The sequence below is a fragment of the Scardinius erythrophthalmus genome (genome assembly GCF_964197995.2).
Source record: "Scardinius erythrophthalmus genome assembly, chromosome: 24".
Taxonomy (NCBI): Eukaryota; Metazoa; Chordata; class Actinopteri; order Cypriniformes; family Leuciscidae; genus Scardinius; species Scardinius erythrophthalmus.
In genome coordinates this window covers 15,201,559-15,229,119 of record NC_138244.1, presented here as the reverse complement: position 1 = coordinate 15,229,119, position 27,561 = coordinate 15,201,559, and the positions used below count along the sequence as shown (strand labels likewise).

Here is a 27,561-nt window from a genome sequence, read left to right as displayed (position 1 = left end):
GCACTTTGCTTCTAACCCCTACCTGTAAAGGACTGGAGCAGGTTTCAGTGCGCTTTCCAATTTAGTCTTCAAGTGTGATCGTGCTGCTGAAAGGGCACTCAAGGAATTACATGAGTCGTGACTCCACATTTTATAAAATGTGCAGCATTTCAGACTCCGCCTCTGCTGAGCTTCATCACTTCAAAGCATTTGGTAGCAGTTTTCCTGCGCTTTGCTCCATCCATAAGTAGCCTAATAGATCAGTGTCATATATTACACTTTTATAGCCCCCAACACAATTTGCTGCATCTTAGTTGAAAAAAAAAAAAAAAACCATCTTGCATTTAACCAACAAAATTAGTTAAAAAAACAAAACAACAAAGCATGAAAAATTACACATACAATAAAATTACAACTCACAATGTTTAAAACGGCTTCATGGAGTTTTGTGTACTGATTTTTTTTTCTTTTCGGAAAGACATTTCATTTGCGGCTGAGCAATCGGTATGTTGTGCAACCCATTAAATGCACTGTACTTCTATCCCTCACAGCCTTGTTTCTATTCCCATCAAAAAATAAATATGGCACTACCCTGACTAAGGTCTATGCTTTATGTAAATGTGCTTGGTGTGAACGTCATACTGTTACCTGCCTGCTTGACCATCTAGCCTATTAGTTTGCAGCCACAGCAGGAATAAATAGTTCTGAGCTCAACCAGGATAGTGGCATTAGCATTAGCAGCCCATGCTAAAGTCCTAACCATAACCATTTTAAGAGAAACAGTCTCAGACTGGCAGTGAAGATGAGGCTACGTTGTGTCCAGGACTCTCTAGGCTTCAGCCAAACAGAACAGTTCTCAAATTAGATCCTTGGCAGAGCTTCTAGTCAGATTCCTGTGATGCTTTTTGTGCTGTTTCAAGACTTAAGTAAGGGCCGTCAAATCCATGTTTCAGTCCATGACAAATGTTTTCTTATGAGGAGTTTATATCACGTGTAATCAGAAACTGGCTGTCCGGTCACGTCTTAATAACACAGCAAATAAACTCAATGAAAATCACATTACTTTTTAATAAGCATGGAAAAAGATGGATGTAGCATGTTTTCCCATGAGCTTATAACATGTTCAAATGTATAAAGAGGACGTTAAAGACCACGAGGATGTTTTAGTGCCTCTCTTCGAACATTCCAGCGCAACGAGACAAATGTGAGCTATTAGGTTTAATGAAGTGCTACATCCTATTGAATAACCAAAATCAGTTTCCTTATGACATTAGTGCTCTCTATAATAATAAACTTACCATCCACTGCTATTATATTAAGATCAACATCTACTGGAGAAATGTCTCCTCAGAAAACACTGTAGCAATGCAGCACCTCCTCCTGGTTAACTCAGGTGTTTTCTTCTTTTTCACACACACACACCATTCAATACACATTAACCCCTTTTATATCTGTCATCTTTATTTTATATATTATTCTTTCAGGAAAATGTATCAGGGATGTGCTAAACCCAGCAGATCAGTGTTTCTGGGTGGTGAAACAGAAAGTGAAACTTCATAAGATGTGCCACAGTTAAATAATAATAGTATACAAGATGTAGGCATGTAACAGTGAAAGACACTAAGGATATTATAACAAAAACAACACACATATAACATTACTTATACAGTACAGTGTTGAGCAACATTAAATACACAAAAACAAAACAGAGGTATTACAGTGCACAGACTTTCTAAACCACAACTACGTCTTTAGTTTTACTTGCCAGGTTTTCTTTGTATTTGAGTTGCTTAATGTCGGATGAGATTAAGAAAGAGTTAGCGTTGGCTGCATTTGGCATTGCATGATAAAACTGAATATAAGTTAATCTTAACACATATTATCTTTAAATATATTTATGGTAATAAATACATTAGACAAAAACTAAATAATTCCGTCCAAAATATGCTACCTGTAGTATATAACACACATATTTTTAATGATTTAAAATTATCCTTCAGACATCCAATTGAGTCTCTATTTTATATATATATAAATATTAAGCTTAATGAAACTGATTTGTGGATTATGAATACGAATCCAATAACATTACGTTTAATCTGTGACTTGGAAGTCCAGACAGTGGAGTGAATAATTTGCGCTTGTTTATATTTTATTCAGCAATGAGACATTAAATTGATCAAAAGTGACATTAAATATTATAATGTTAAAAAATATTTCTATTTCAAGTAAACGTTGTTCTTTTTTAACTTTATATTTATCAGAGAATCCTGTGTCACAATTTCCACAAAAATATTAAGCAGCACCACTGTTTTCAGCATTGATGAGAATAAGACATGTTTCTTGAAAGGATCATTTGACACTAAAGACTGGAGTAATGATGCTGAAAATTCACATTATATTATAGTAAGCAGTTATTTTAACTTGTAATATTTCAGAATATTACTGATTTTACTGTATTATTGATCAAATAAACGCAGCCTTGGTGAGCAGAAGAGAGTTCTCTCAAAAACTTTAAAAACGTTTTCTAACCAACCCCAAACTTTTGAATGGTAGCATATATATAAATAGAATTTTAAATATAGAATTTGTTAAACATTTGTATTGACCTACGATAACAAATTCTATTAGAAAACAACTGATGGATGCTATTTTTACCCAAAGGAAGGCACTGGTTTTCTGTGGCCTAAAATCCATAGATAATAAAAATAACAGGCTCAAATACAAGAGTTAACAAAAAATAACACCACATTAAATTATCATTTAAAAAATAATGTTATATCAGCATCTACATCATTATTTGGTCTACAGACCTCCTGCTGTGACAAAATATATGCAGCAAGTCTGCATTTGGGATCAGTAACCATTGCCTGGATTCAAAATATTGACATGTAACTCTTCTAGACCCTTAAAATACCACTCTAAACAGAAAGCCTACCTCGGACAGTGCTTCAGGACATACTGAACGACTAATGATCTTTCTGTGTGAACAATTCCTATCTGAAGATTCTGACATTTTTCCTCAAGAAAACCCTTATTTATTTTCAGCATTAACCTTCCCTTGATCCTCCACCTTTTTGATGGCCGCATGAATTTTGGCCTGGTCGCCCAGGAGCTGGCGTGGCTTGACCGGTCGAAGATTTTCATCCATCTCCAGTAAGACTGGAACTCCCGTGGGCAGCGTTACATTGACGATGTCGGTTTCCGATATATCTGTTGAGAAACACAGCAAAAGCATGTACATTAATTAGCATATTAAATTATTTTAGGTTACTGTCCACTTTCTATGCTTTATTATTGATAACGTTAAACAAGCAAATGATAGAATATTAAATAAAAACAGGATTATAGTAGAGCGGCTAAGTGCTTATGTTTGGCAGAATCGTTCAGTTTATGATACAAGCGTGAAAATTGGCATGAGCAGTCTCCATGGGTCACTTGACAAGAAAATTGTCCGAGCCACTTGAAATTTCAAGATGGCGACCATTTTTCAAGATGGCCGACACCTTAGTGGAGCAGTTAAGTGATATAGTGGTTTATTTGGTGATACAAGCATGAAAATTGGCATGAGCAGTCTCTGATGGTCACTAGACAAGAAGCCACCCACAGCCACTTGAAATTTCAAGATGGCGGCCATTTTTCAAGATGGCCACCACCTTAGTGGAGCAATTAGGCTTAAGAAATAATTTAGTTGGTGATACAAGCATGAAAATTGCCATGAGCCTAATTACTCCACTAAGGTGGTGGCCATCTTGAAAAATGGCCGCCATCTTGAAATTTCAAATAGCTGTGGGTGGCTTATTGTCTAGTGACCATCAGAGACTACTCATGCCAATTTTCATGCTTGTATCACCAAATAAACCACTATATCACTTAACTGCTCCTCTAAGGTGTCGGCCATCTTGAAAAATGAAAAATCTTGAAATTTCAAGTGGCTCGGACAATTTTCTTGTCAAGTGACCCATGGAGACTGCTCATGCCAATTTTCACGCTTGTATCATAAACTGAACAATTATATCACTTAGCCGCTCCACTATTAAGAGCAATTTAGTTTTTTATAACTTGCATTTGATTGTTTTTTTATGTTTAGGATTAACTGAAGGCCTGTGTGGTAGACTAGGCTAATGTTCAAAAGTTTGAGGTCTGGAAGTTTTTATTTAATGTTTTTGAAAGAAGTTTTTTGTGGCTCACAAGGCTGCAAAAATTGTTAAATACTGTATTCTTGCAATTTAACAGTTTTATTTGAATATATTTCAAAATGTAATTTATTCCTGTGATGCAAAGCTGAATTTTCAGCATAATTTTCAAAGGAAGATATTTTTAAGAATGTTTCATGTGTATTTGTTCATATAATGAACACCAGATGCCACTGACTTTCACTGTATGGACAAAATATCTTATTTTGTGTTCCACAGAAGACATACCATTAGGGAACAACATGAAGGTAAGTGACAACAGAACTTTCTTCTTTTTTTTTTTTTTTTTTTTTTTTTTTTTTAAAGCACACTGAAAAAAATATATATTTTTCACCTTCCAAATGTTTCAGCAAAGCCCTGCAGCTGTTGCCATGTGCAGAGATGAGGACCGTCTGGCCACTCTTGATCACAGGTACGATGACATCATTCCAGTAAGGAAGAAGTCTGTCCAACACTTCCTTCAGACTTTCGGTTGTGGGCAGTTCCTCTTTCGGAACGTCACAGGTACTGTATCGGCGGTCATTGTAAATTTCAGCGTAATAGGGATGTGACTCATGAATGGGGGGCGGCATGATATCATAGCTACGTCTCCACAGTTTAACCTGTTCCTCGCCGTGGTTCAACGCCATCTCGGCCCGATTGAGGCCGATCAGGGCACCGTAATGCCGTTCGTTTAACCTCCAGGATTTGGTGACTGGGACCCACTCTTCTCCCATGGCCTCCAGCACCAACCAGGCTGTCTGGACGGAACGGCTCAGTAAGGAGGTAAAAACCTGGTCGAATTGATACCCCTGCTTTTTCAGGAGCCTGCCGCATTCTTGGGCTTCCACCACCCCGTTCTCGCTCAGTTTTTGGTCCACCCAGCTGCAGAAGCGGTTCTCCTTGTTCCAGGCCCCCTCCCCATGCCGGAGCAAGAAGAGTTTGTATTTGGACATCCAGAAAAGGCAGTATAGAAGCCTGAAAGAGATGCACATGCAGATATATACTCTATGACAAATCTCATCTGCTTGATTATAAATGTCAAAAAATTGCTTCCAGGTTCTACGTCAGAACCCTGTCTCAGTATTGGCCGGCTCCTGCGTCAGCATCACACTCATACGTCGTGGTGCTCACGTTAACAGAGTCAGAGACTGACACGGAAGAGAAGAAATTGTTGAATAAAGTCATTATTTTTGTTTGTTTTTTGCAGACAAGAAGTATTCTCATCGCTTCATAAAAATAAGTTTGAACCACTGTAGTCACATGGACTATTATAAGAATGTCTTTACTACCTTTCTGGGCCTTGAAAGTGGTAATTGTGTTGCTGACTTATCCTCTTGGATTTCATCAAAAATATCTTCATTTGTGATCCGAAGATGAACGAAGGTCTTACGGGTTTGGAACGACATGAGGGTGAGTAAATAATGAACTAACCCTTTAAGACATGGTTTTCTGTAAAGCTGCTTTTGAAAAAATCTGTCAAAAGCACTATATAATTAAAATATGGGCATAATAGACTTAATTAGTACAGTATGTACATGCAATATAAAACATGATAATGAGTTCCAGTTAGTTGTAGAATGACATTTAACTTTAAATATAACAAACTTAAATATAGTCACCCTGCATCAATCTATCTGGAGAACGGAACTGAAAGGTTAAGGGTCATGAACTAAATGTCAATTCTAATTTAGTAAATGATCTGACCAGCTCTGACCAACTCTTATATTTAAACGCTAAATGAAAAAAAAAAAAAATATTGCATTCGCAGGATAAAATGTAGAAGCATCTAAATAGCGAACTGAAAATGAAAAACAGTAGCGATCAAACTACTGTATGACAACATTATAACACAACTGAACTAGCCTGCTAGCATGTCATAATAATGAAATCGTATCGTGCACGCAAAACGTACTTATCTGCTTAGATTAATCATAAATCTAAGTGAAGATGAAAGAAGCTGTGAGCATTGAAAATGACTATGAATTACTACATGCTCACCTTCAGATTAGAAACCGCCAGCCCAGAGTAGCTGCAGCCCTGCAACAGGAACTATCAGCAGCAGCATCAAAAAACAAACGCGAGGAAACAGTTTGATTGAATGACACTTCTTTCAGCCAATCAAATGCGTGATTCGCCACAAGTAGGCGTGTTTAAGCGGACAGTGGCGAATCGGAACTGCCGTTGTTTTGAGGTTGATAACGTCATATCCAAATAGAACCGTAGTTCAATTTAATAAAGGAGTAATTTGTATATGATTACAACCTTTTTCACCTAATTTATCAGGTAGGCTCAGTTACTTTATTTCAAATGTGTTAGAAGTTCTTGAATATATAATACGGGAAAGTGGTATTTGCTGCCAGAAAACTCTTACAGAGCAATACCAGTCAGAAAACTTTATTGTTCCTCAATATTCACACATCTGATCACATATACATCTCGTTACAATATAAACATTATTATATAATGACAAATGCAATTATATAATAATCATATATTAACATAAATAAATGTTTTATATGTGTCATAAAGCACATCATTTTCAATAGGCTATTTGAATTGATAACTGTGGTTATAACAACAGCTGCTTTGTGAACTTCTCTCTCTTGTTTTTTCATTCATCCAGCTGTTTGTGCAATAAAACAAACACAAAACCACAATTAAATAGCAGTTAAATATTGGTGTTTAAATAGCCTTCAGTTCACATTGGATTTAATATGTGAAATAATGAATAATAAATAAATTATTAAGAAGTTGGTCCCGCAAACAGCTTCTTCCTGCCTTCCATGCCTGACATGGCATCCACATTTTTACGCCAGTCGGTCACTTCCTCTTTCTGTGTGGATTACAAGTAAATGCATATTATTATTAACAACAATGTCATGTTTTCTTGAGCTATAGAGAGTGCACATTAAAAATGCAATGCATTGTTAATACTGAATAAATAATAAAACAAAACAATACATATACATTTTATTCAAATAAAAGTTTTAAAATAATTTCAAATTCATTATTATATGATTATTGTTGAATAAACAAACAAAAAAGCACTGAATCCATAAAGTCTGAGTATGATATTGATAGATGTGTCGATTAAATGTATTACCTTTTCCTCCTCCTTCTTCACAGTCTTTAGGTTAGCTTTAAAGTCGATGGATTCCTTGTGTCTGGCACCTAGCAGAGCCCCCAGCATGGCATCCGCAGACACCCTCACTCTCTTCAGGGCAGGTCTCTTCATTTTACCCTTCAGCTCAAAGATTTTGTGGTTTAATTCTGCGATCTATACCAAAAGCAGCAATGTAAATGAATGCATCAATTAATGCTTTTACGTTTAGGTATTTTTAATGCCGTTTTAAAGCAAAAAAAAAAAGTACCTCCTTGTCATGTTTGCCAACTTTAGATTGAATGTCATATCGTTCCTCATCAACAACATCAATTTTTTGATGAAGGTCTTTGCACAGATTCTGTAAGCAGAGCATCAGCATGTAAGAAAGAACATTGTCAAAGGAATTCTGACAAAAAACTAAGGAATATTAACCTGTAGGTCCTGTATGGACATTCCAGACAGATTGATTGGAGGAGCTCTCTCACTGAGCATTTGCTCTCGCTCAATCTCTTTCTGTTCCTTCTCCTCCCCCAGCAGTATGCTGGCCTTCTTCAGTATTTTGGTCTGCAATGCATTAAAATGAGGATGCATAGCCATATATTCACATGTACATCTTGGTAGTTGCTTTAAAATATATTCAATGATTATGCTAAAAAATAGATACTGACCTTTAAAAATAACCGCCGAGATGCTGAAATCTTGGGCTTTCTCTGAAGAAGAGAGCCGATATGAAATGAACAACATTGTGACCCTGCCAGCTGCAATGTTATATAATAATATTGCAATTAAATACAGTGTTTAAATGCTCACCGGACTGACACAGATAGAGCCAGGAAAGAAAACATATATATTTAACATATAATTAGATGTATAATTTCTATCAGATATTTATAATTTTATCATTTCCATAACATAATATTTAAAATAATAATAATAATAATAAAAAGTTCCTAAAATACTTACGTTGCTTCAGACATGTTGGTGCCTTTGTTTTTTCCCGGAGGTTTAACAAATGATATTCTGATGTAATGTCAATGAGAAAAAGATAAGAAATCTATAACTACTATATCTATCTTATACGCATTAATATCTAGAAGTTGTCATAACCTGAAGGTCCTTACCTCTCAGATGATGGAAGTATGACTTTGTTTTGGCCAAAGGGAAGAAACTCAGCAGATTTATAGATTCTGATGCACTCATGAGAGGCTCACTAAAATAGACCACTGTCCGCACCATAATCATTGTCAAATGCTTCGCATCCCAGGCTTCAGAGCAGCTGGTGCTGAAATGTACTTTGTGTTATCTAGACTAAGGGTGAGCACAACAATACTCCAGGATTAATGAGACTATATGTGTCCGGCGTACGCATTGTCTTATCCAGTGTTGAGGGCTATGTAATCAGATTACTTTTTTCAAGTAACTAGTAATGCATTACTTTTGGTGTGAAAGGGCCATTTGCCAAAAATATTACTTTTTTTGTTATTAAAATACAAAAAAGCAAGCTCAGTCCAAGTGAGAAAAAGTAACGCAAAAGTAATACATAACTTTGCGTAACACAATTAGTTACCTTTTTATGGAGTTACGCAATATTGTAGCTTTCCCCAACACTGGTCTTATCATTTAATCTGAACTAAATTTAAGTTTCATGTACAATTGTTCTTTTTGGAGTATACTGTACTTTGGAGTTTGTTTTTTTCATACAGTTTGTACTGTATATCTTGGGAAAAGAACAGTATGATAGCCATATATCTTAAGACTTTACAGGAAAAGGTTAATCATATCATATCCTATTTGAAAGGGACATTCAAACAATTTGTGAAGACATTTTATGTAGGAATATTACTGTCACGGTCACTACATTTCCCATCATCCTCCCTGGCCCTCACCTGCATGCTCTTCCTCTGTTCATTGTTCAGTTTCTAGCCACTCCTTCATTAGTTACTATGGTTAATGTCATTAAGTTAATTTTCCCCAGCTGTGTCTTGTTTCCCTTATCTGTTCTCTGTGTATTTAAGCCCTGTTCCATGTCTTGTATCATATTTCAGTTCTCAATGTTATGTGGTATGTTTCCTCGTTTAAGTATTGAATTAAAGTCTCCTAGCATCTCCTTCGCCGTGCGCTTGATTACAGCCACCTAACCAATGACAATGATATTGTCATATTTTCCGATCTGAAATTATATGATATTTTAATGTATATATTTTATAGGCTATATGAATGATATTTTCACAACCATCAATAAGGGACCTTAAGCGTAATGGGTTTTTCTTCTTCCTGATACAGTATGTTGTTGCAGGCTGCCATCAATAGTTTAAAAGAAGAACTGCAGCTGTATTAAATATGACAAAATGCATAGAAAGAGCTTTTAATTTTAAAAACAACAGTAAATTTGGATTTACTGATCAGATTCTTTTTTCGGCATTCAAGGTCAGTACTGTATCAGTACATCGTAACACTTTACAATGAGGTTCAATTTGTTAACAGTAGTTAACGACATTAGTTAATTAGTTAATTAACTAACAATGATGAAGATGAAGCATTTATTAATCTTAGTTCATGTTAATTTCAACATTTTCAGACTAGTAGATTATGAAAATGTAAAGTTGTATTTGTTCATATTATTTAATGGACCTGAGCTAACATGAACTAGGCTAACAATAAATAGTTTTATTTTTTATAAACTAAATTTAATAAAGAAAGACTGAAACAAGTTTTTTGCTTATTTCATGTTACTTAATGCATTTTTGCATATTGTTACCTTGCATTCTGTGAAACTGATGAAAATGATCTGTTTTCCGTAAAAATTAAAAAACACATTAACAATAGCATTATTAGACATTCTCAAGGCTTTTTAACATTGTGAAAATGTACTTTCTGAAATGTTTATATTTTTGACATAATTGTTTTTGTTAGCTCTAGTTTATATCTAACCAACTTGTCATATCTAGATAGATGTTTATGCAATAAAATATATCAAATAAAACGATGAAACAAAATTTTTTGAAAACAAAAACAAAACAATGTTAGCCTATAGGACTATTACTTTATTGTCTTTGGTTTAGCTATTCAACATGGGTAACTCTTATTTCACACAAACAGTCTATTTATAAATGCATTCTATCTACCATTATCCATTACAATCACATAGGTCTATAACATTGTTAACTCTTATTTCACACAGTCTATTTATAAACGCATTCTATCTACCATTATCCATTACAATCGCATATAACAATGTTAACTCTTATTTCACAAAACAGTCTATTTATAAACGCGTTCTAATCCGCAGTACAATCAACAAGAAAAAACAAGATCAACACTGAATCTTCGTCTCTCTCTCAGCCCCTCAGCGAACACCTTGGACAGCGACCAGGCCATGAGAGCAAAGGAATAAAAATCAGAGAATAGAGATTAGATAAGGGGTTTAATACAATATGAACACGAATAGGCTATATCAAGAGGAAATGTTTTACACTTAAGATACTCCGATTTTAAAGTTTAGAACTTGGCTTTCCGATAACGAAGTGCTGCAAAAAGCTTCCAAGTACACCTGGCTGCAGCTTACTAAAAGGGGCGTGGTTACACGTGTCGCTCCGCCCCTGTCTACTCTGATTGGCTCTGATGTGTTCGTAGTCTGTCATTCAAATCTATATTGGAAAAGCTGTGCAGTTTCACAAGGCCTTCATTATAATGAAAAAACATTAGCCTGTGTCTCGCAATGTCCCTGAAATTATTGTTTTGCTGAATTAAGCTGGTCTTTAGGCTAACTCATGAACAACCCCACAACATTTAAACAAAAATGTATTTCTCCACTGCAGGAGGGTCAGGGTCTTCAGGAAGAGGAATGGATTATGAATTAAATGATTCACAAAATGTTACTAGGCTACTTCATATCACCATAGTATAAGAAAGGAAATTAAAAAGATGTAGGCCAATCAGAGTATCGGTTTAATTTAATTAACATGAAAAGACACACTTATTTTGTAAGCAATGTAAGGGTGCAGTTGTATGATAAATGACACTGCAATAGGCTAATGTGTATGCCTTAATTGTTCATTTAGTTTTAATGAAACAATTTTTTTTCTTCACATTACAGACTTTTCCCACCACTTTATTTTAGTAAAACATGCTTTTCCTCGATATTTTAAAGTGAAGAAATCGAGATATTCTCCGAGAGGTCCAGTCAACACTGGTCTGTAGGCTAGTCTAAACATCGAATGTTCACTAAATTAAACTTGCAGTTAAGCGAGTATAAACACTCGATTTGGTCTTATCCCGCCCAAATGAGCCAAGATCCGGGAGTAAGATGATATTTTCATATCAAGTGTGTCTAATAATTCATAATAATGTCAGACTGCACTCTACCTAGGTCTGTCTAACTTGTGTTGCATTAGAACCTCGCTGCTTCAAGTAGACTTCTCCACTTAAGTACAGGTATGTGTACACAGTCCACCACGAATAAACATTTCATAATTAATTCCTCTTGCCATTGCGGGATGAAGGCTAATGATGTGATTTTATCAGCCGCAAATAAAACTATGAATGTAAATGTTTGTAGAAAAATATGTGATGAAACTAAAACTGCCCGTAGGTGGCGACAAATCATTGTCTTAAAGAGTGAGTCAATAGTCACTATTAGCCTATAGTATTTACCTTTTAGGTCTGTCCAGCATCAAACAGCTTCTTTCTGCCCTCCATTCCTGTCATGGCCTCCACATTCTTACGCCAGTCAGTCACCTCTTCTTTCTGGGGAAGGTAAAGACACAATTATGAGTATTAGCAATGCTGTCCATTTAATTTATTTTACTTATATCATACCTTCTCCTCTTCTTTCTTTGCAGTCTTCAGGTTAGCTTTGAAGTCAATGGACTTTGTGTGTTTGGAGCCCAGAAGAACACTTAGCAATTGTTCAGCCGACAGTTTCACTCTCTTCAGGTTAGGCCTCTTCAGCTTGCTCTTCATCTCGTAGATCTTCTGATTCATTTCCTGTATCTTTATCAACACAGACCACACATGTTGCACCATAATGCAGTCTTTTGAACGAGCTGCTAAGCTAACTGTTCGATTCAGTGCCAACATAACACAATGGCTTCATCATTGAGAACCGTTTATCAAATTGTAATGTTTGTTGCACAGTTTTTCTTACCTCTTTGTCATTTTTGGCCACCTTAACGTCAATGTCATAGCGTTCCTCATCAATCACATCAATCTTGAGATGCAAATCCTTGCAAAGTTTCTACACACAAAACAGTGTCAACAAACTAAAATGTGGTATGGTAACACTTGATTGTCTGTCTATTAGGATACATTGGTTGTAATGCTGTGTAGAGCAGTTTCCAAAACTGGGCTTTGTGAGGAAACTTCAGGCGGTTTGTGAGTTGATGAAAAGCTTTATATATATATATATATATATATATATATATATATATATATATATATATATATTAAATGAAATATTAAATAGAAATGTTAACCTAAACTAAATAAATAGGCTAATTTTAAAATAAAACACTCAAATTTAATATTTTATTTGTTTTTGAAAATCATTGCATCCAAGCAACATTGACAAATGCCTGTGCTTTTAAAAATGTTAACTTAAGATCTGAGAGGGTACTTCAAGTAGCCTAAATGCTTTAGGTCAAAGGGGTTCAGCTAACAAAAAAAGTTTGGAAATCTCAGCTGTAGAGTAATACATTATATATATCATAAATAATGGGAACCAATAAAAGTGCAGCTTGGACATTCTGCTAAATAAATTGTTAGGTTTCACAAAATAAAAAAATGTCATGTAGGTTTCTAAAAGGAAAAGAATATGAGATGGCTAGAATAAAGGCCCTAAAAACATGGTGATGGTTAAAAAAAAATGTGAAGAAAAAATTCATTTTCAACACTTTTGGGACTTGGGAGGGACACATATATTTCGATGCTTTCACAATCTCTCACAAAACTTTTAAATTCTTTGCAAACTAACGCAAAGTTTATTGGGGCAATGCAAAAGTTGAGGGCACAATTGCTTTGCCTTTGTGCTCTGCGAAGGTTATGAGGGTCAGGGTGAGTAAAGATGACAGTTTTCATTTTTTGGGGGGTTAACTATCCCTTTAAGTTGTGTAAATGGCGTTCGATGATCCATTTAAATGATTTAATTGTACCTGTAATTCCTGTACTGACAGGCCGGAAAGATTGATGGGAGGAATTCTTTCATTCAGCACTTGCTCCCTCTCCTTCTCTTTGTCCTGCTTCTCTACTATCAGCATTTCCATTGCTGTACTCAGCAGCCTCATCTTCACGATGACAGGTCCATTGTAATCACGTCAAGGTAAAACATTTATCACTTTTGGTATGAATGTAGAATCTCACAAAAGTAGCAAATAAATGGCCTTTATTAGAGTTGCAATATTAAAAAAATATTTTTTGTCTCTACTTGAACACACAAAGTTGCTAAAATGTATGTGTGACTGTGGTCAGCAGGTGGTGCTCACCTTCAACCCCAGCCGACGGGCTGAAGATATCTTGGGTTTTGGCTTTGGTTGGGGACTTGGGTTCAAGCAGCCAGGAGAGCATATAGATAGAAGAGAGTGTTGATATAGACATATGACAGATATCATAATTCAAATAGTTGGTTATTACTGATGAAGGTGGAGATACTCACGCATCAGACATGATTCTGTAGTCCCTCCTTATCTGCAAAATATAATAACTATTTCAAACAGTCATCACTACTCTGAAACACATATCCTGAATTGTTAATATTCTAATAAGCATTTGAACCCTATCCGGCAGTGTTATTTTAGAATTATTTATGTACTATTATAGTATTTTTAATTTGTTTTTGTTTATATTTTCAGTTTTAACTTTAGTTTAAGTTTTAATGATTTTTTTGTGCAGTTTTAATATTTCTATTTAGCTTTAATTGATATTTATTTCAGTTTTAGTCATTTTTAGTGCTGTCAACATTTGTAAATGTTATATTTATTTATATTTAAGTTTATATTTATATCTAATTCATATTTAATTTGATTTAAATTGGTGAAAACTTTTTCTATTAGTTTAAAGTTAACAATAACAACACTGATCCTGTGGTGTGATATGGTGTTATGAAAGAAAATTAAAGTTTTTATAATAAATATAACTATGATGTCCTTTTGCAAGTCACAGTTATCACTTTTCAGATGCATATGATAGTTTGACTACCATATACAAAATCAAAACTTTTAATCAAAAGGCAACTTTTGTATGAATGCATTACAATTCCAAAAAAGAAATAAAAATGAATACACTTTGCATATTTAATAAATGTGTATAATTTATGCAATCTTTGAAGAATCATGCATAAATTAATTCAAATTCCTTAATGACAGTGGGAATCAGACCCTTTAATCCATGCGTTTGACCTATTAGTTCTCTACACTACGGTAAGAGTTCTGTGCATAGTTTACGCAGAGGTGAAAATCTTCCAGGATTGTCGCTAATTTGAGAGACATCTGAATAGATAACGATGCAATTGTGCCCGATTTCTTACCAGTTTTGAATAAATAATAATTCAATCTTTTAATATATACCATCACAGCTAGATAATCGCCTGAGTTTAATGACACATTTGCCATCAAAAATAACCGAACACACAGCTGTTAGTCTCTTATGGCCACTGAAAAAGACATACCTGCTTATAGAAGAAGAAAAGAGAGAAGTGTGAGTTAACTGGCTGACAGAGGATAGAAGAAAATCCTTAGATTTATAGTTTCAGCTCCCATGAGAACGTCTTTCTAAAATAGAACTCGTCTGTGCCACTGACGTTTACTGTTCACACAGTAAACTAGTAAAACTTTCTTTCGGACAGAGACCAGCAGCTATGCAGTGTGGACCAGTTTGAATGACCATCAGAGTGACCGGTTCAAAGGTCTAAAGGTGATGCTCGTCATAACAGAAACAAATCTGATTGGAAATTACAGACTCTAAGGGTAAATAAGGCAAACTACAATAAACATTCTGATACAACTTGTAAATTATATAGTTAAACAAATTATATTATTAATTCACATTAGAAATATTGTCTACATGTGAAAAATAGAAGGGATGAGAAAAAAGAGTGGAAAGTGGAAAGCGAATAGTTTTTGCAATCTAAGTTTATACCAGTTAATTGCAATGTGATCATGCCATGAAATCTCATGAACGTGATAATTTCCAAGCACATTAAGCACCCGATAGCTGGCAGAACGCGATGTGGTGTAATAAATCTTTTCTTGGGTTAGAGGACAGTGAGCAGGTGGAAGGAGAGGTCAAATTTTAAAAACAATTCAAAGGGGATGGTGTGGTCGTGGGGTACGGGGTGCGTTCATGGAGAACATTTGTAAAGAATATGAATGTATGACTGAGCACCAGATTCTCTCTCTCTCTCTCTCTCTCTCTCTCTCTCTCTCTCTCTCTCTCTCTCTCACACACACACACACACACACACACACACACACACACACACACACACACACACACACACACACACACACACACATACATACACACAAGCCAAACAAAGCCAAACTACCTAAATCATTTCTTCAGAGGGCACTGAAGTGTTTAAGAATAGGGTGACCCCCCCATTCCTCTCTCTCTCTCTCTCTCTCTCTCTCTCTCTCTCTCTCTCTCTCTCTCTCTCTCTCTCTCACTCTCTCACACATACATACACACAATCGTCTTTCATCCCTCACTGCCAAATGTGCAGCATTCTTTTATTATAAATAAATAACTGGATAGAAACAGCCAGAAACTCAGTCAAAAGTGTCGCTTTCAAGCTATTAGCGGCCAGCTGCTTGAGTGCTTATGTCAGGCTATTAGCGGTACAGTTTTGCTAGCTGTGGTTTGAATAGTTTCTGTGCAAATTTAAACAAATACATTAATAATTAAAACAAACACGTACATTTAGCTAAAATATGCATGTGTGCGTCACCTTGGTGATTGTATTCACTTTAATTAAACGCTAATCAAATAAAGCCATTTTGAACTGCTCGAAAAATTACGCAAACTTGCTTTACTGTGCGCAGCGCGTTACATTATAGAGTTCTGATTGGTCAATTGCTGTTATTTATAGTTAGTTAATTATCATAAGTAGAGAATTGTAATATTTCATTAGCATGATAGGGGTTTAGAGGGGATGCTTTTGGTCATTTATTTCAACAAGGGGGGTGCCATCCCTCAAATCCCCTGTCAAATCGAGCTCTGGGTGGAAGCACTGTCACACCTCATTCTCCCTGAGAGGGGACACTCCAAGAGGCATGTAATGAATTACCACCTGCCATTTGTCCTGGATTTATTTTTAGGCCATTATGGCCAGATGATGAAATGCCGAATGCAAGTTCTTATCTTTAAATGGCTAGTGTTCAAGTTAAAACTGCATCAGCCAGCATGATCTGCAAAGAACCACTCTTTGTTTGCTCTGTTCAGTATCATATTATGACGCTAGTTATATTTTATATTATTAGTATATTTTTAAACGGATGGAAATGTAATTGTAGCTGGCCCTTTAAGAGATCAATACACACGGATAAAAAATAATCAAGACTTTTTGTGCTACACCGATTTTTTGAGTAGTCTCGCTACAGTCGTCATCTAAATGTCAAATTATACATGACACAATGCAAACTATGCAACATTTTTTTGAAAGATCGTGCGTCACCGATGTTTTTGGAGCATGCGCAATTTTAGTCGATTTTGCAGTCACGTGATATCTGGCGGGCAACAAACGCGGTTTGTGCATCCAATCGCACAACAACTATCTGGCATGTCGTGTACACCTCAAAACACCAACTTTTGTATATTAAAACTGGCAACGTCCTGGCAAGATCCTTGATTAGTTTACTGGTTTTCTTTGCTAGAGAATGACGTTCTTGCCCGCCAGCCAGTACAACTGACGTCACGTGCAAGTATCAGTAGCCTAGCGATTAGCGAAACGTAAATGTACTCCAAAATTGGACTGCCACGATTTTAGTTGGTCTACTGACATTTTGAAAAGTCGAATTATTGCTTTAATCCGACTTAATCCACTAAGTAACCTAGTGTAGTTTTTTTTCAGTTGCACCAATTTACAAATATTGTTGATTGATGTTAGAACAACTGAAGGAATTCTCAGGACACAATGTTACTGTATGTCTGCTATGAGGTGAGGTCAAACAGATAAAAATGTATGGCAAGGTCAGAGCCTTGTCCTGCAGTTACATACTGGGCTATTGTTGTATCTAAACATCTCCAGAGGTCTTTTGTTTTGTTTAACTAACTGGCAGTTAGTTTTAATAAAGTAATAGACAAAACATTTAGCCTTTCTGATCTGAATTTATTTTTTAAGTCAGAAAAGAGTTGAACATCACATAAATCATTAAGTACCACATCAAGTAAGTCCGAGACATTGTTTTCTTGTCTAAATAAGTTTGAAAACATGCATCCATGAATGAAAGCTATTAAAATAGAATGCACTTTGTATGAACTTGCGTTGATTTATACATTAATTTTGAAATGTTTTTGAATTCCTGATATCAGATCTCATGTAGTTGCTATCTGTAAGAAAGAAAAAAAAATTAATTTGCTGAAAGTCAAGGTGAAATATTTCATGCAAGACGTTTTCTATAAGAATATATATTCTTATTCTTTAAGAATAATTAAAAAAAAAAGCTTATTTTTTTAATTCACCATCTATTGTCCAGCATCAAACAGCTTCTTCCTGCCCTCCATTCCAGACATGGCCTCCACATTCTTACGCCAGTCAGTCACCTCTTCTTTCTATGAGAGGAACAGGTGGAACAGGTATGTGTTAAAATAGCACAGAAATACTAGGTAACTTTTTAGTTTAGGGTCCAATTCTCACTAATAACTAGTTGCTTATAGCATCCATATTACTAGGATATTGGCTGTTTATTAGTACTTATAAAGGAACATATTTATGCCTTATTCTTCATGACCATATTCTACATCCCTTAATCCTTTTTTGGGGGGTAATCCTTCCCAAAACTTAAACTTAACAACTACCTTACTAACTATCAATAAGCAGTAATTAGGAGTTTATTGAGGCAAAAGTAGTTAGTTATTAGTGAGAATTGGACCCTAATCTAAAGTGTGACCAAATGGTAAATTAATTGAATACATTTCAGCGATATAATTCATCTTTCAATGATTCAGTTTTGTTCATGACTTACCTTCTCCTCTTCTTTCTTGTGTGTCTTGAGGTTGGCTTTGAAATCCACAGACTCTTTGACTTTGGAGCCCAGAAGAGCACCCAACATGGCATCGGCAGAGATCTTCACCCTCTTCAGTGCAGGTCTCTTCATTTTGCCTCTAAGTTCGGTGATCTTGATGTTTAAATCTATAATCTAAAGCAGCCACATAAAGTTAATTCCAGTGTATTTCCGTTGAATCTAATAAGATCCAAAGTGATTCCCCTGATGGTGTAGTACCTCCTTTTCATTTTTGGTAACCTTGGCCGAGATGTCGTACCGTTCTTCATCTACAACATCAATCTTTTGATGAAGGTCTTTGCAGAGAGCCTGAGAACACAGTAACACAGTAAGTAAAAATTTTTTTTTTCAATAAAGAATTTTTTTAATTAATAAAAAAATTATAAACCGGCACCAATTGAGTTAATAATTAGCATTAAGTCTTTAATAATAATAATCTTAGAAATTAAATAGATATTTGTAATAATTAAAAGTGTTTTTATTTTTATTTTAACCTGTTAACTGTCAGTCCTCATTTTGAGCATAGATCTGAACTTAAATGGTTGTAATTCATGAATTGTTTCGGAATACAGACCTAAGTTGGTCTTCTTTTAAAGAAGACACCCAGCAGATTATTGCAGAAGTAAAAGCAGCTTAAAAATATTAAAACTCTAAAATTGCACATAAAAAAAAAAAGAAAGAAGCTGCATTCCATTTTCCAATAATGATCCAATTTATGATCATTACTAAAATATTTTATAAAGGAAAAAGCCTAAAAGTTAACAGGCTATGTTAAGTTTACCTGAAGATCTTGAACAGACAGACCGGACAATTTTAGAGGTGGCACTCTCTCACTCAAGGTGGTCTCTCTCTCTCTCTGCTTATCTTCTTTTTCATTTGCTAGCATAGATGTTGCTTTCTTCAGGAGGTTTATCTGAAGCAAAACATATCAGAAAGCATTGCTAAATGCACCATCTTTAAAAAAAAAAACAGACATCTCAGTAAAACAGAAAGAACCAAATACCTTTAAGAACAACCTCCTGGAAGCTGAAATCTTAGATTTGGGTCGCTGAAAGAATAAGCACATTTATTGGGTTCTGTTCATTTTCTTTTTTTAAATTTCCATGTATAAAAAGTGAAAGTCATAAAGTCCACTTACCTGTCTAAAATGGTAGTTTTCAATTTATGAAAAGGAATAGTAAAAGTAGTTGTAAATTTATGAAAAGGAATTGTAAAAGTATAGTAATTTATGAAAAGTAGGGATGTTTTAAACATGTACATTTACAACAAGATAAGCTGATACTGTATGCATATAGATATTAACAATTTAAAAGACAGAATACTTACGACTCAGACATTGTGACCTTCTAAGTACAAATCTAAGTCAAAAATCTGAAATGTAAAGATTGGTGACTCAATGATAAGTGGCAGTTATTATTACTAAATAATAATGCACTTCATAAGCATCATTTTGGAAGTACATGCCACTTGAACACACACACACACACACACACACACACACACGCACACACACACACAAATATATATATATATATATATATATATATATATATATATATATATAGACACCACTTCTCAACATCACACAGTAATAGTTTTCTGATGGATGAACCAGAATCAGAAAGCCAAAGAAAGTGGGAAGCAAAAGTCGCAAATGATGAAAAGTCTCAATTGTTTCTCCTTGATAGCAATGGGACTTTTTCTTGAATTTCCAACAGCTTCAGATCAGATCTCAACAATGTAACCAATCATGTCTCATTAAAGTTATGCTATGCTACTCATTAATTTTATGTCAGCACTTGTATCTCATGGGTAATTCTGTTATTTTTAGAGCAATCAAATGCATTGCTTTTACTGTTAGCTGTGCCAAATAGTGCAATTGTTCATACCTGATTCTCCAAAGACCACTCCAAGTGAATGAGTAGAGTGGGACAATGTCAGTATACAAGGAAACCCAAGCAAATTTTATGGTCTCTTGGCTTCCTCTGAGTGGCTCACTAAAATAGACTGAACCCTTTTACCCAGAGGCTCATTTTACTCAGCACCACTATAACACAATTGCATACATTGTCCACTGCCAGTCCCTCTTCATTTCCCATTGTTTGACCATACAAGGCAGAAAAGGATTTGCTGAAGTCAGCCAGTAGCTGTATGACTTTAACTAAAAGTGACCACAGAGTCTAGTGAATTTTGAATTGATTGAATGATTTATTTTGGAAGATAACATGAATAACTGAATCAGGGTATCTGTTGTTTCTTTTAATTTTTATACACACACAAAGGGTTTCATACACATCCCAAAGGGTTTTAGTATAGTGTGAAATCCAAATAAATGATACCATTCTTAACTTGGCTGATTCGAACGGCATTGAATATGGGTAAATATACACACAACATGCGGTAACCTAAAACCAGTTATGCACATATACAAGTGCAGAAATGCATTTCAAGGACACAGTTTGTTTTGCAGGGGAATTGCACGGTGACACAACACGTTTCTTTGTTGCATGGGGTCATTTAATTTTGGAATGCCATTACATTGCAATTTTTACTTCCAGCAGTGTAGATTGAGTTACAATATCTGACATCTTTTATTCCTGAACAGCACTAGTTCACAATATTGCATACAATTAATTTCCAGTCTGATTATTTTTCTCATGCATTTATGATGTATTTAGCATATCATACACAAAGTATCATATTTAGTTTCAAATGTAAACACATTTGTACAGAATGTCCACAAATTGCAGCAAAAGACAGGAATTGGTAAAGACACACTAAGAGCTAAGCTCACCTACAAAAAACACTTAAACTATAAACTGTGAACGTTATAAACAGTGTGTGTGTGTGTGTGTGTGTGTGTGTGTGTGTGTGTGTGTGTGTGTGTGTGTGTGTGTGTGTGTGTGTGTGTGTGTGTGTGTGTGTGTGTGTGTTTGATTGACATTATTAGTCATAACAAATCAAAGTTGTATTTGGTTTGGTTTTTCTTGCTTCAAACTGTGTGTGTTTCCCTGCCTTGGCACACATCTGTTGCTCTCCTTTCTTGTTACAGAATCTGAAAAATTAGGAAAACAATGTCATTTTTCTGTCAGAATGCTTGTTTTATGTCACTCAAACACAGTTAAATTTGACAAATTAGCTTTGTACCTTCTTTATTGTCCAGCAGTAAACAGCTTCTTTCTGCCCTCCATTCCAGCCATGGCCTCCACATTCTTACGCCAGTCAGTCACCTCTTCTTTCTATAAATGGATCAAATAAATAATATAGGGTTGGAATGAGTTTCGCTTTGTTTGAATGAATGCATTTATATTTCTAAAAGACTGAAAGGCATCACCTTTTCTTCTTCTTTCTTTACTGTCTTTAGGTTGGCCTTGAAATCTGCCTTCGATGACATTTTGGATTCAGTCAGCGCGCCAAACACGGCATCATGTGACTTCTTAACCTTCTTCAGTTTGGTTCGTTGAGTTGTACCCTTCATTTCCCAAATCTTCTGGTTCAAGGACTGGATCTGAAATGGACCACAACAACGGTAACTTGCAAAACAACCTTTTTGATGTAGGTTTTGCATTTATTCGTTGTTATTGCTAACTAAAAAAATTATTTTCACAAATTGAAATAAAGGTGAAATAAAATAAAATAAAATATACAATTTAGGTGAAAATCTTAAACTTAAAAAATACACGTTGAAGTACCAGCATACCTAAAACTGAAATAAAAACAAAGATATGTAGAAATGTTTAAAAAAAATTACAAGAACATGACAAAATTATTAAAACTTAAAGTAAATTTAAAAATATTAAAAAAACAAAACAATATATAACACTAAAAGCTAATACTAAATAATAATCAATAATATAATAGTGTATAAACAGTAAAATAGCACTTTTTGATAGACATTGTGCAGGTCCTTTATCATTCGTATGTTCTCTGGGATTCAAACCCATGACCTTGACATTGTTAGTGACGAGCTTTACTCTAGAGCTACCACACCTAAAACACCCATTAATATTTTTATTCATCAATAAACTACTATTAATCTTTAATTTGTCTTTCTAAACGTGATTCAACATTGCAACCATTACCTCTTTTTCATTTTTATCCACTTTAATTTCAAGATCATACCGAGCCTCGTCAACAACATCAATCTTGCGGGAAAGCTCTTTGCAAAGTTCCTGCAAAAAAACATTCATGTGAATATATATATATATATATATATATATATATATATATATATATATATATACACACTTATACTCTTTTGCATATTGTTATTGCAGAACTTTTCATTCTAGAAAATACCTGGAGCTCCTGTACAGACAGACCAGATAGTTTGAGTGGAGGAAGCCTCTCAGTAAGAGCATCATCTCTGTCTCTTTTATTCTTCTCTTTTTCAGCTGCCAGCATAGATGTGGCCTTCTGCAGTAATTTGCTCTGTAATGTAACAGCACTGACGTGACTATGAAGTTCCAACAGATTAGCACATAGCTTAGCGCATAGCGCAGCACACTGCTAACACGGCAGGCCATTTCGTCATGGATTCTAGTCTTGACTTTCATTACTGAAATGAAGTTTAATATTACATATTAAATATAAATATTATCTTTATTAACCAAATCAGTATTTCTCAACAAAAAAATTATACACTATTGTTGAAAAGTTTGGGGTCGTAAATATTTAAGTCTCTTCTGCTCACCAAGGATGCATTTATTTAATAAAAAATACAGTAAAACAGTAATATTATGAAATATTATTGCAATTTAAAATTACTGTTTACTATTTTAATATATTTAAAAAATTGTTGCAAAGCTGAATTTTCTCCATCATTATGCTGCGTTCACGCCATTTACATAAAATAAATGTAAATAAAGCTCTGTATGCGAATCGCTCTTGCTGTACTTTGATGTCATACTCTGAACGGTCTGCGCAGCGTCACTTCAAGCCGAACACATTTTCAATCTGCAGTGGTCAGGTGGTACAGCGGCCACGTGCTACAAGCTTACAGTCTATGGCTACAAGTCGTAGCTCTCGGAAAACTATGAGTTTACGCGTTGTAAATACGTTGTTCTACAAGCACGTAAAGGCTTTTTACAGTTATTAGGATAACTACGATATGGCTTGAACGCACCCTTACTTAAGTCTTTAGTGTCACATGATCCTTCAGAAATCATTCTAATATGCAGATTTAGTGCTCAAGAAACATTTCTTATTATCAATGTTGAAATCAGTTGAGCTGCTTAATATTTTTGTGGAAACCGTGATACATTTTTATTGCAGGATACCTTGATGAATAGAAAGTTCAAAGGAAAAACATTAACTTGAATTAACTTTGTAACGTTTTAAATGTCTTTATTGTCACTTTTAAATCAATTTAATGCGTTATTGCTGAATAGAAGTATTTAAAAAAAAAAATCCAAACTTTTGACCGGTAGTGTATTTTATTTAAAAAACAGACTTACTTTTAAGTGCAGCCGCCTTGTGGCAGTATAGTTTGTTTTTTTCTGAAAAGCAAAACAAGTCATGTTTAATCACTCCAAATTATTTTTTGACCTGCTAAATCTTATGAATTATTGTAAAGTTTGCCAAAAGGGAAGTGACTTACAGGACTACAGTGATGAATCAAAGAGCGCAGCAATAAGGAAAGAAAATAAACGGCAAAATGGATTAACAAAAGAGAAAAAATGTATCCACTTTACAGTTTTAATCATAACATTGTTAAAGTAATTACCCTTCAGACATGGTTGTTTCTCTTTATGGACCCTAAAAAGGAAAGAGTTCTCATTAAAATGAATTTAAAAAAACATATAAGGTGTTTAAATGGACCAAATGATAACGTTCCTTGTTCCAATATAAGTCACTATAACAAAGGTCATGGATCTCCAGATATGTGATATCTTAAATGTGTTTCAGGTGATGATATCATTCAGTGTATGAATATGTGCGTCAGATTTGCGTGAGTCGCTAGGAAACATTCCTACAGTCCGCACAGCCTGGAAAGGTGACGAGTGCCAAGTATTTGAAAGGCAGAGGAGTCACAATGTACAAGAAAATTTCATTTGGAGCCTTTATATAAAGCACTGGTGCCAAGCACTCTGTCCGTACCTATTTTTCTCATTCGTACCTATTGTGCTCGATAAAGCACATGGTTGTTAGTATTTCCAGCCTGACTAAATTTGAACATTGCTGCCATTCTTTCATGGCCCAGTTTCAAGCCCTAGTCTTGAACTCAATAGACTGGATGCTAATGCTTTCATACGCATCCTAGTAGCCAGAACTCAAGTTTTGGAAATGATTGCTTGTATTTTATACTAAATTATCTGGATAGTCTTTTTCTTTTCTTTTTTTTTGTTAAAAAGTGAAAAAATGCATTTAGATTTTTTTAAAGCATTTTATTGCAACCCAAAATTTGCCTATGGTTAATTCGTTTGTACAAATATAGGAAGTAGTCTTTTAAGAGTTCAATCAAAATCTGGCCCCTAGTTCAGAGGTGTAGATTTTTGGTTACTCATCAGAGCGAATTATATGCCAATTTCTTGAGTGACTAAATTGCAAGTCAAACCACCTGAGATCTGTTTTCAGGATCTAATTGGTTCTGGGAGCCAAATCTTTCAAGAACATTTGATCTCTTCTCCGAGTCTAAGCTAGCCGTGAAACCGTACAGTATTTCATAGCATACATTCCTTAAAGTTGACACAAGCTGCTTGTTACGTAAATACACAGCGTGGCACTCGCCAGTCCCTGTGGGGAGCCGCGGTCGTGACACGGGAGAATGTAGGACGGATATACATCCATCCTCCCAACAGTCAAGGTGTAATAATGATTATCTCCAAATGTGAACTGTAAATCTACGAGTGATGAACAGATCGTACAATACAAATCCTCTCAGATGTTTAGCAATAAACTCAATATCCTTAAGTATTTATGACAACATTTGTGGGTCCATTAAACTTGGGCTGTGAATGGGATAGCTTATAGGACTTACCTTGAACTTGGAGACAATCAGGGCAGGATGTGTTGTATGGTGGTGTGGAAGAAGAATAAATGTTATATGATTTTTTTCGTGCAGGATTTATGGGTTGAATCCTGCATGTGAATGGCTAACTAAAATAGACCCCTGTTACGCCTCTTTGTTTTCCACCTCCAGGACATGGACATACACTAGCACAAGGGTCATGCACTTCAATTCTCTTTTGTGAAAAGTAGCAACTGGAAAAGGACACCCTAGGTTAATAGGGTAAAACGATGAACTATATCACCATACTTCCCCAGATGATTGATTATATTATAGACATTAAAAAAAAAATTGTATTACAAGTTTTCAGAATTGTTTGCACTAATTTGCAGAAATCTGAACAGAAATCTGTTGGATAAAGCCAGGTTCAAAATTATTGTTTGATTTTGTTGACGAGAGTCAGTAAAGGTTTTTACAAAGGGGATTTAGAATATCAAATTTTATCACTCCATAATAGGAAAATACTAGTCAACAATGCCAAAAAAAAACAACAACCATGTTTTTAGGGAAATAATTATGCGTAAAGTGTGTCAAAAGATATATGAATAAACCCATTTGTCAAAACCTTTAGAATATACGATGTACTAAAAACGGAAACTTTTTTCGCGTACAGACGACAGCAACACTGTATTCTGCTGCACTGTAAAAAAATGTGTTGCCTTAAATTTTTATGTACAATCAAATTGTGTGTTTGTCATTTCAACTTAAATTACATTGAACTGAGTTTAAAAATATGAGTTGATTCTTCTAGAAATTTTGCTTAACTATTTTGATTAGTTGAAGCAGTGTAAAAACATGTTGTCATAACTTATTGATCACGTTATTTTTTATAGTGCAGTAGTTGGCGATGTCACTTTGTAAAGAAACACCACACGCCTATAGATTGAACACGTAATGCGCATGTGCATGACGCCATTGTTTTCACTAGTTTTGTATTTTACATGGAGACGATAACGGTATCGGGCTCCCAAAACGGCCAAAGTGTATAAAAAGCTTTCTGTTTTAGTTGAAAACGGTGTCGTGTAAACGGCCCCTAAGTGCTACTGAATATTTCTGGTATTCTGGTATACCTATGAATATTACATTAAATATTTTCATTTAAACGATTTAATCAAATTTAATTTATTGTTAGCACTGTTAACTCCACAGTTATAATAAAATTTTCTCCTCGTAAACGCTAAAGTTAACCGGCCTCTTTATGAACTTGCGTGCTTGTGTTTGAGGACCATAAAGGCAAAGTTCTTGAAGGCTATGATAGTGCCTGCGTGCCGTGTCTAATGGGGTGAGGGCAGACAGTAACTCATGTGTACTTGTTAAGAAGGGACTGACAGCACACTCCTAAAAGTCAGGTTTCAATTATAATTTGTATAATTACAATGCATTCAAATCTCATTCTCGTCTACCAAAAGCTGCATACTCAAACCTATACTTTTAAAATTCATAATGGTGACGCGCTCAATGACATTGTAGTATTTTATGAGAGATTGTTTTTTTTTTAAATGATACTCACCTTTATATTCAGATGGGTCATGTAGGACCTGTGATCATTTATACTGTGATTAATTGCAAGTGTCAGTGATAATATTGTGCCATGAGTTTTGACTGTGTGACAGAAAGAGACCGGTGTTTTGCAAGGGCTTCTCAAATCCTCTGCTGACTGCTGGCATGTAGCGGTAGTTATCAGTGTCAGCAGAGCTCATGAAGTCATTTTAGTGCTTAAATGTGGAAGTTTACTTGTTAGGGTCACTGTTCTCTTCCTTTTAAGTGTAATTAAAACTTTTGCATTATTCTGTAGGGTGTGTTTAAAGATAGTCTGGCTAATGGTGTTATAATTCTATATGAAAATATAATTTACTACAACTTAATAGAAAAATGCTGTTTAAAGAGATGCAGAGAAAATATGGTGTTTCTGTACAATGATCCAAATAATCATACTTGTTACTCTTCTAGGGGGGGGTGAAATGCTCATTTTCACTCAATCTCCTGTTAATCTTGAGTATAGAGTAATATTGTATCCTTTATATCTCCAAAAAGTCTTTTGTTTTATTATATTTTTGAAAGAAAGATAGGCTGTAC

At 35.0% G+C, this 27,561-nt stretch overlaps 5 protein-coding genes across 6 annotated transcripts in view; all 5 read right to left on the bottom strand.

The window, feature by feature from the left end:
- Positions 1–64, bottom strand: part of cald1b (caldesmon 1b) — a 33,462-nt gene extending 33,398 nt beyond the window's left edge. Inside the window, exon 1 of the mRNA XM_081356809.1 lies at positions 23–64. The gene's annotated coding sequence lies outside the window, so the exon portion shown is untranslated. The remainder of the gene's footprint in view (positions 1–22) is intronic.
- Positions 65–1,416: 1,352 nt separating this feature from the next.
- bpgm (2,3-bisphosphoglycerate mutase) lies at positions 1,417–6,267 on the bottom strand. The gene is made up of 3 exons (XM_081356901.1): positions 6,156–6,267; positions 4,510–5,132; positions 1,417–3,192 (listed from the first exon to the last, which is right to left on the bottom strand). The coding sequence occupies exons 2-3, from the start codon at positions 5,108–5,110 to the stop codon at positions 3,014–3,016; spliced, it is 780 nt and encodes a 259-aa protein (XP_081213027.1). The 5' UTR covers positions 5,111–5,132; positions 6,156–6,267; the 3' UTR covers positions 1,417–3,013.
- A 268-nt stretch (positions 6,268–6,535) lies between these two features.
- Positions 6,536–8,431, bottom strand: tnni4b.3 (troponin I4b, tandem duplicate 3; the record flags this gene model as incomplete). 2 transcript variants are annotated; one of them, XM_081355976.1, is made up of 7 exons in its annotated part: positions 6,536–6,990; positions 7,261–7,434; positions 7,529–7,618; positions 7,693–7,824; positions 7,929–7,970; positions 8,220–8,280; positions 8,382–8,431. In XM_081355976.1, the coding sequence occupies 4 exons, from the start codon at positions 7,750–7,752 to the stop codon at positions 6,901–6,903; spliced, it is 414 nt and encodes a 137-aa protein (XP_081212102.1). In that variant the 3' UTR covers positions 6,536–6,900. The 2 variants fall into 2 exon arrangements, with proteins under 2 accessions (XP_081212102.1, XP_081212103.1); XM_081355977.1 differs by lacking the exons at positions 7,693–7,824; positions 7,929–7,970; positions 8,220–8,280; positions 8,382–8,431 and having other exon boundaries at positions 7,529–7,633.
- Positions 8,432–10,149: 1,718 nt separating this feature from the next.
- On the bottom strand, positions 10,150–19,521 carry LOC308684591 (uncharacterized protein). Its single transcript, XM_081355855.1, has 14 exons — positions 19,480–19,521; positions 19,258–19,389; positions 18,696–18,785; positions 18,438–18,611; positions 17,941–18,024; positions 15,102–15,159; positions 14,921–14,985; positions 13,910–13,941; positions 13,740–13,794; positions 13,410–13,541; positions 12,407–12,496; positions 12,079–12,252; positions 11,914–12,006; positions 10,150–10,617 (listed from the first exon to the last, which is right to left on the bottom strand). The coding sequence occupies exons 2-13, from the start codon at positions 19,360–19,362 to the stop codon at positions 11,917–11,919; spliced, it is 1,149 nt and encodes a 382-aa protein (XP_081211981.1). The 5' UTR covers positions 19,363–19,389; positions 19,480–19,521; the 3' UTR covers positions 10,150–10,617; positions 11,914–11,916.
- A 1,175-nt stretch (positions 19,522–20,696) lies between these two features.
- Positions 20,697–24,010, bottom strand: LOC308684718 (troponin I, fast skeletal muscle-like). The gene is made up of 6 exons (XM_081355975.1): positions 23,933–24,010; positions 22,776–22,907; positions 22,559–22,648; positions 21,811–21,984; positions 21,624–21,715; positions 20,697–21,531 (listed from the first exon to the last, which is right to left on the bottom strand). Exons 1-5 carry the CDS (start codon positions 23,993–23,995, stop codon positions 21,629–21,631), a joined length of 546 nt encoding a protein of 181 aa, XP_081212101.1. The 5' UTR covers positions 23,996–24,010; the 3' UTR covers positions 20,697–21,531; positions 21,624–21,628.
- Between the last annotated feature and the right edge of the window lie 3,551 nt (positions 24,011–27,561).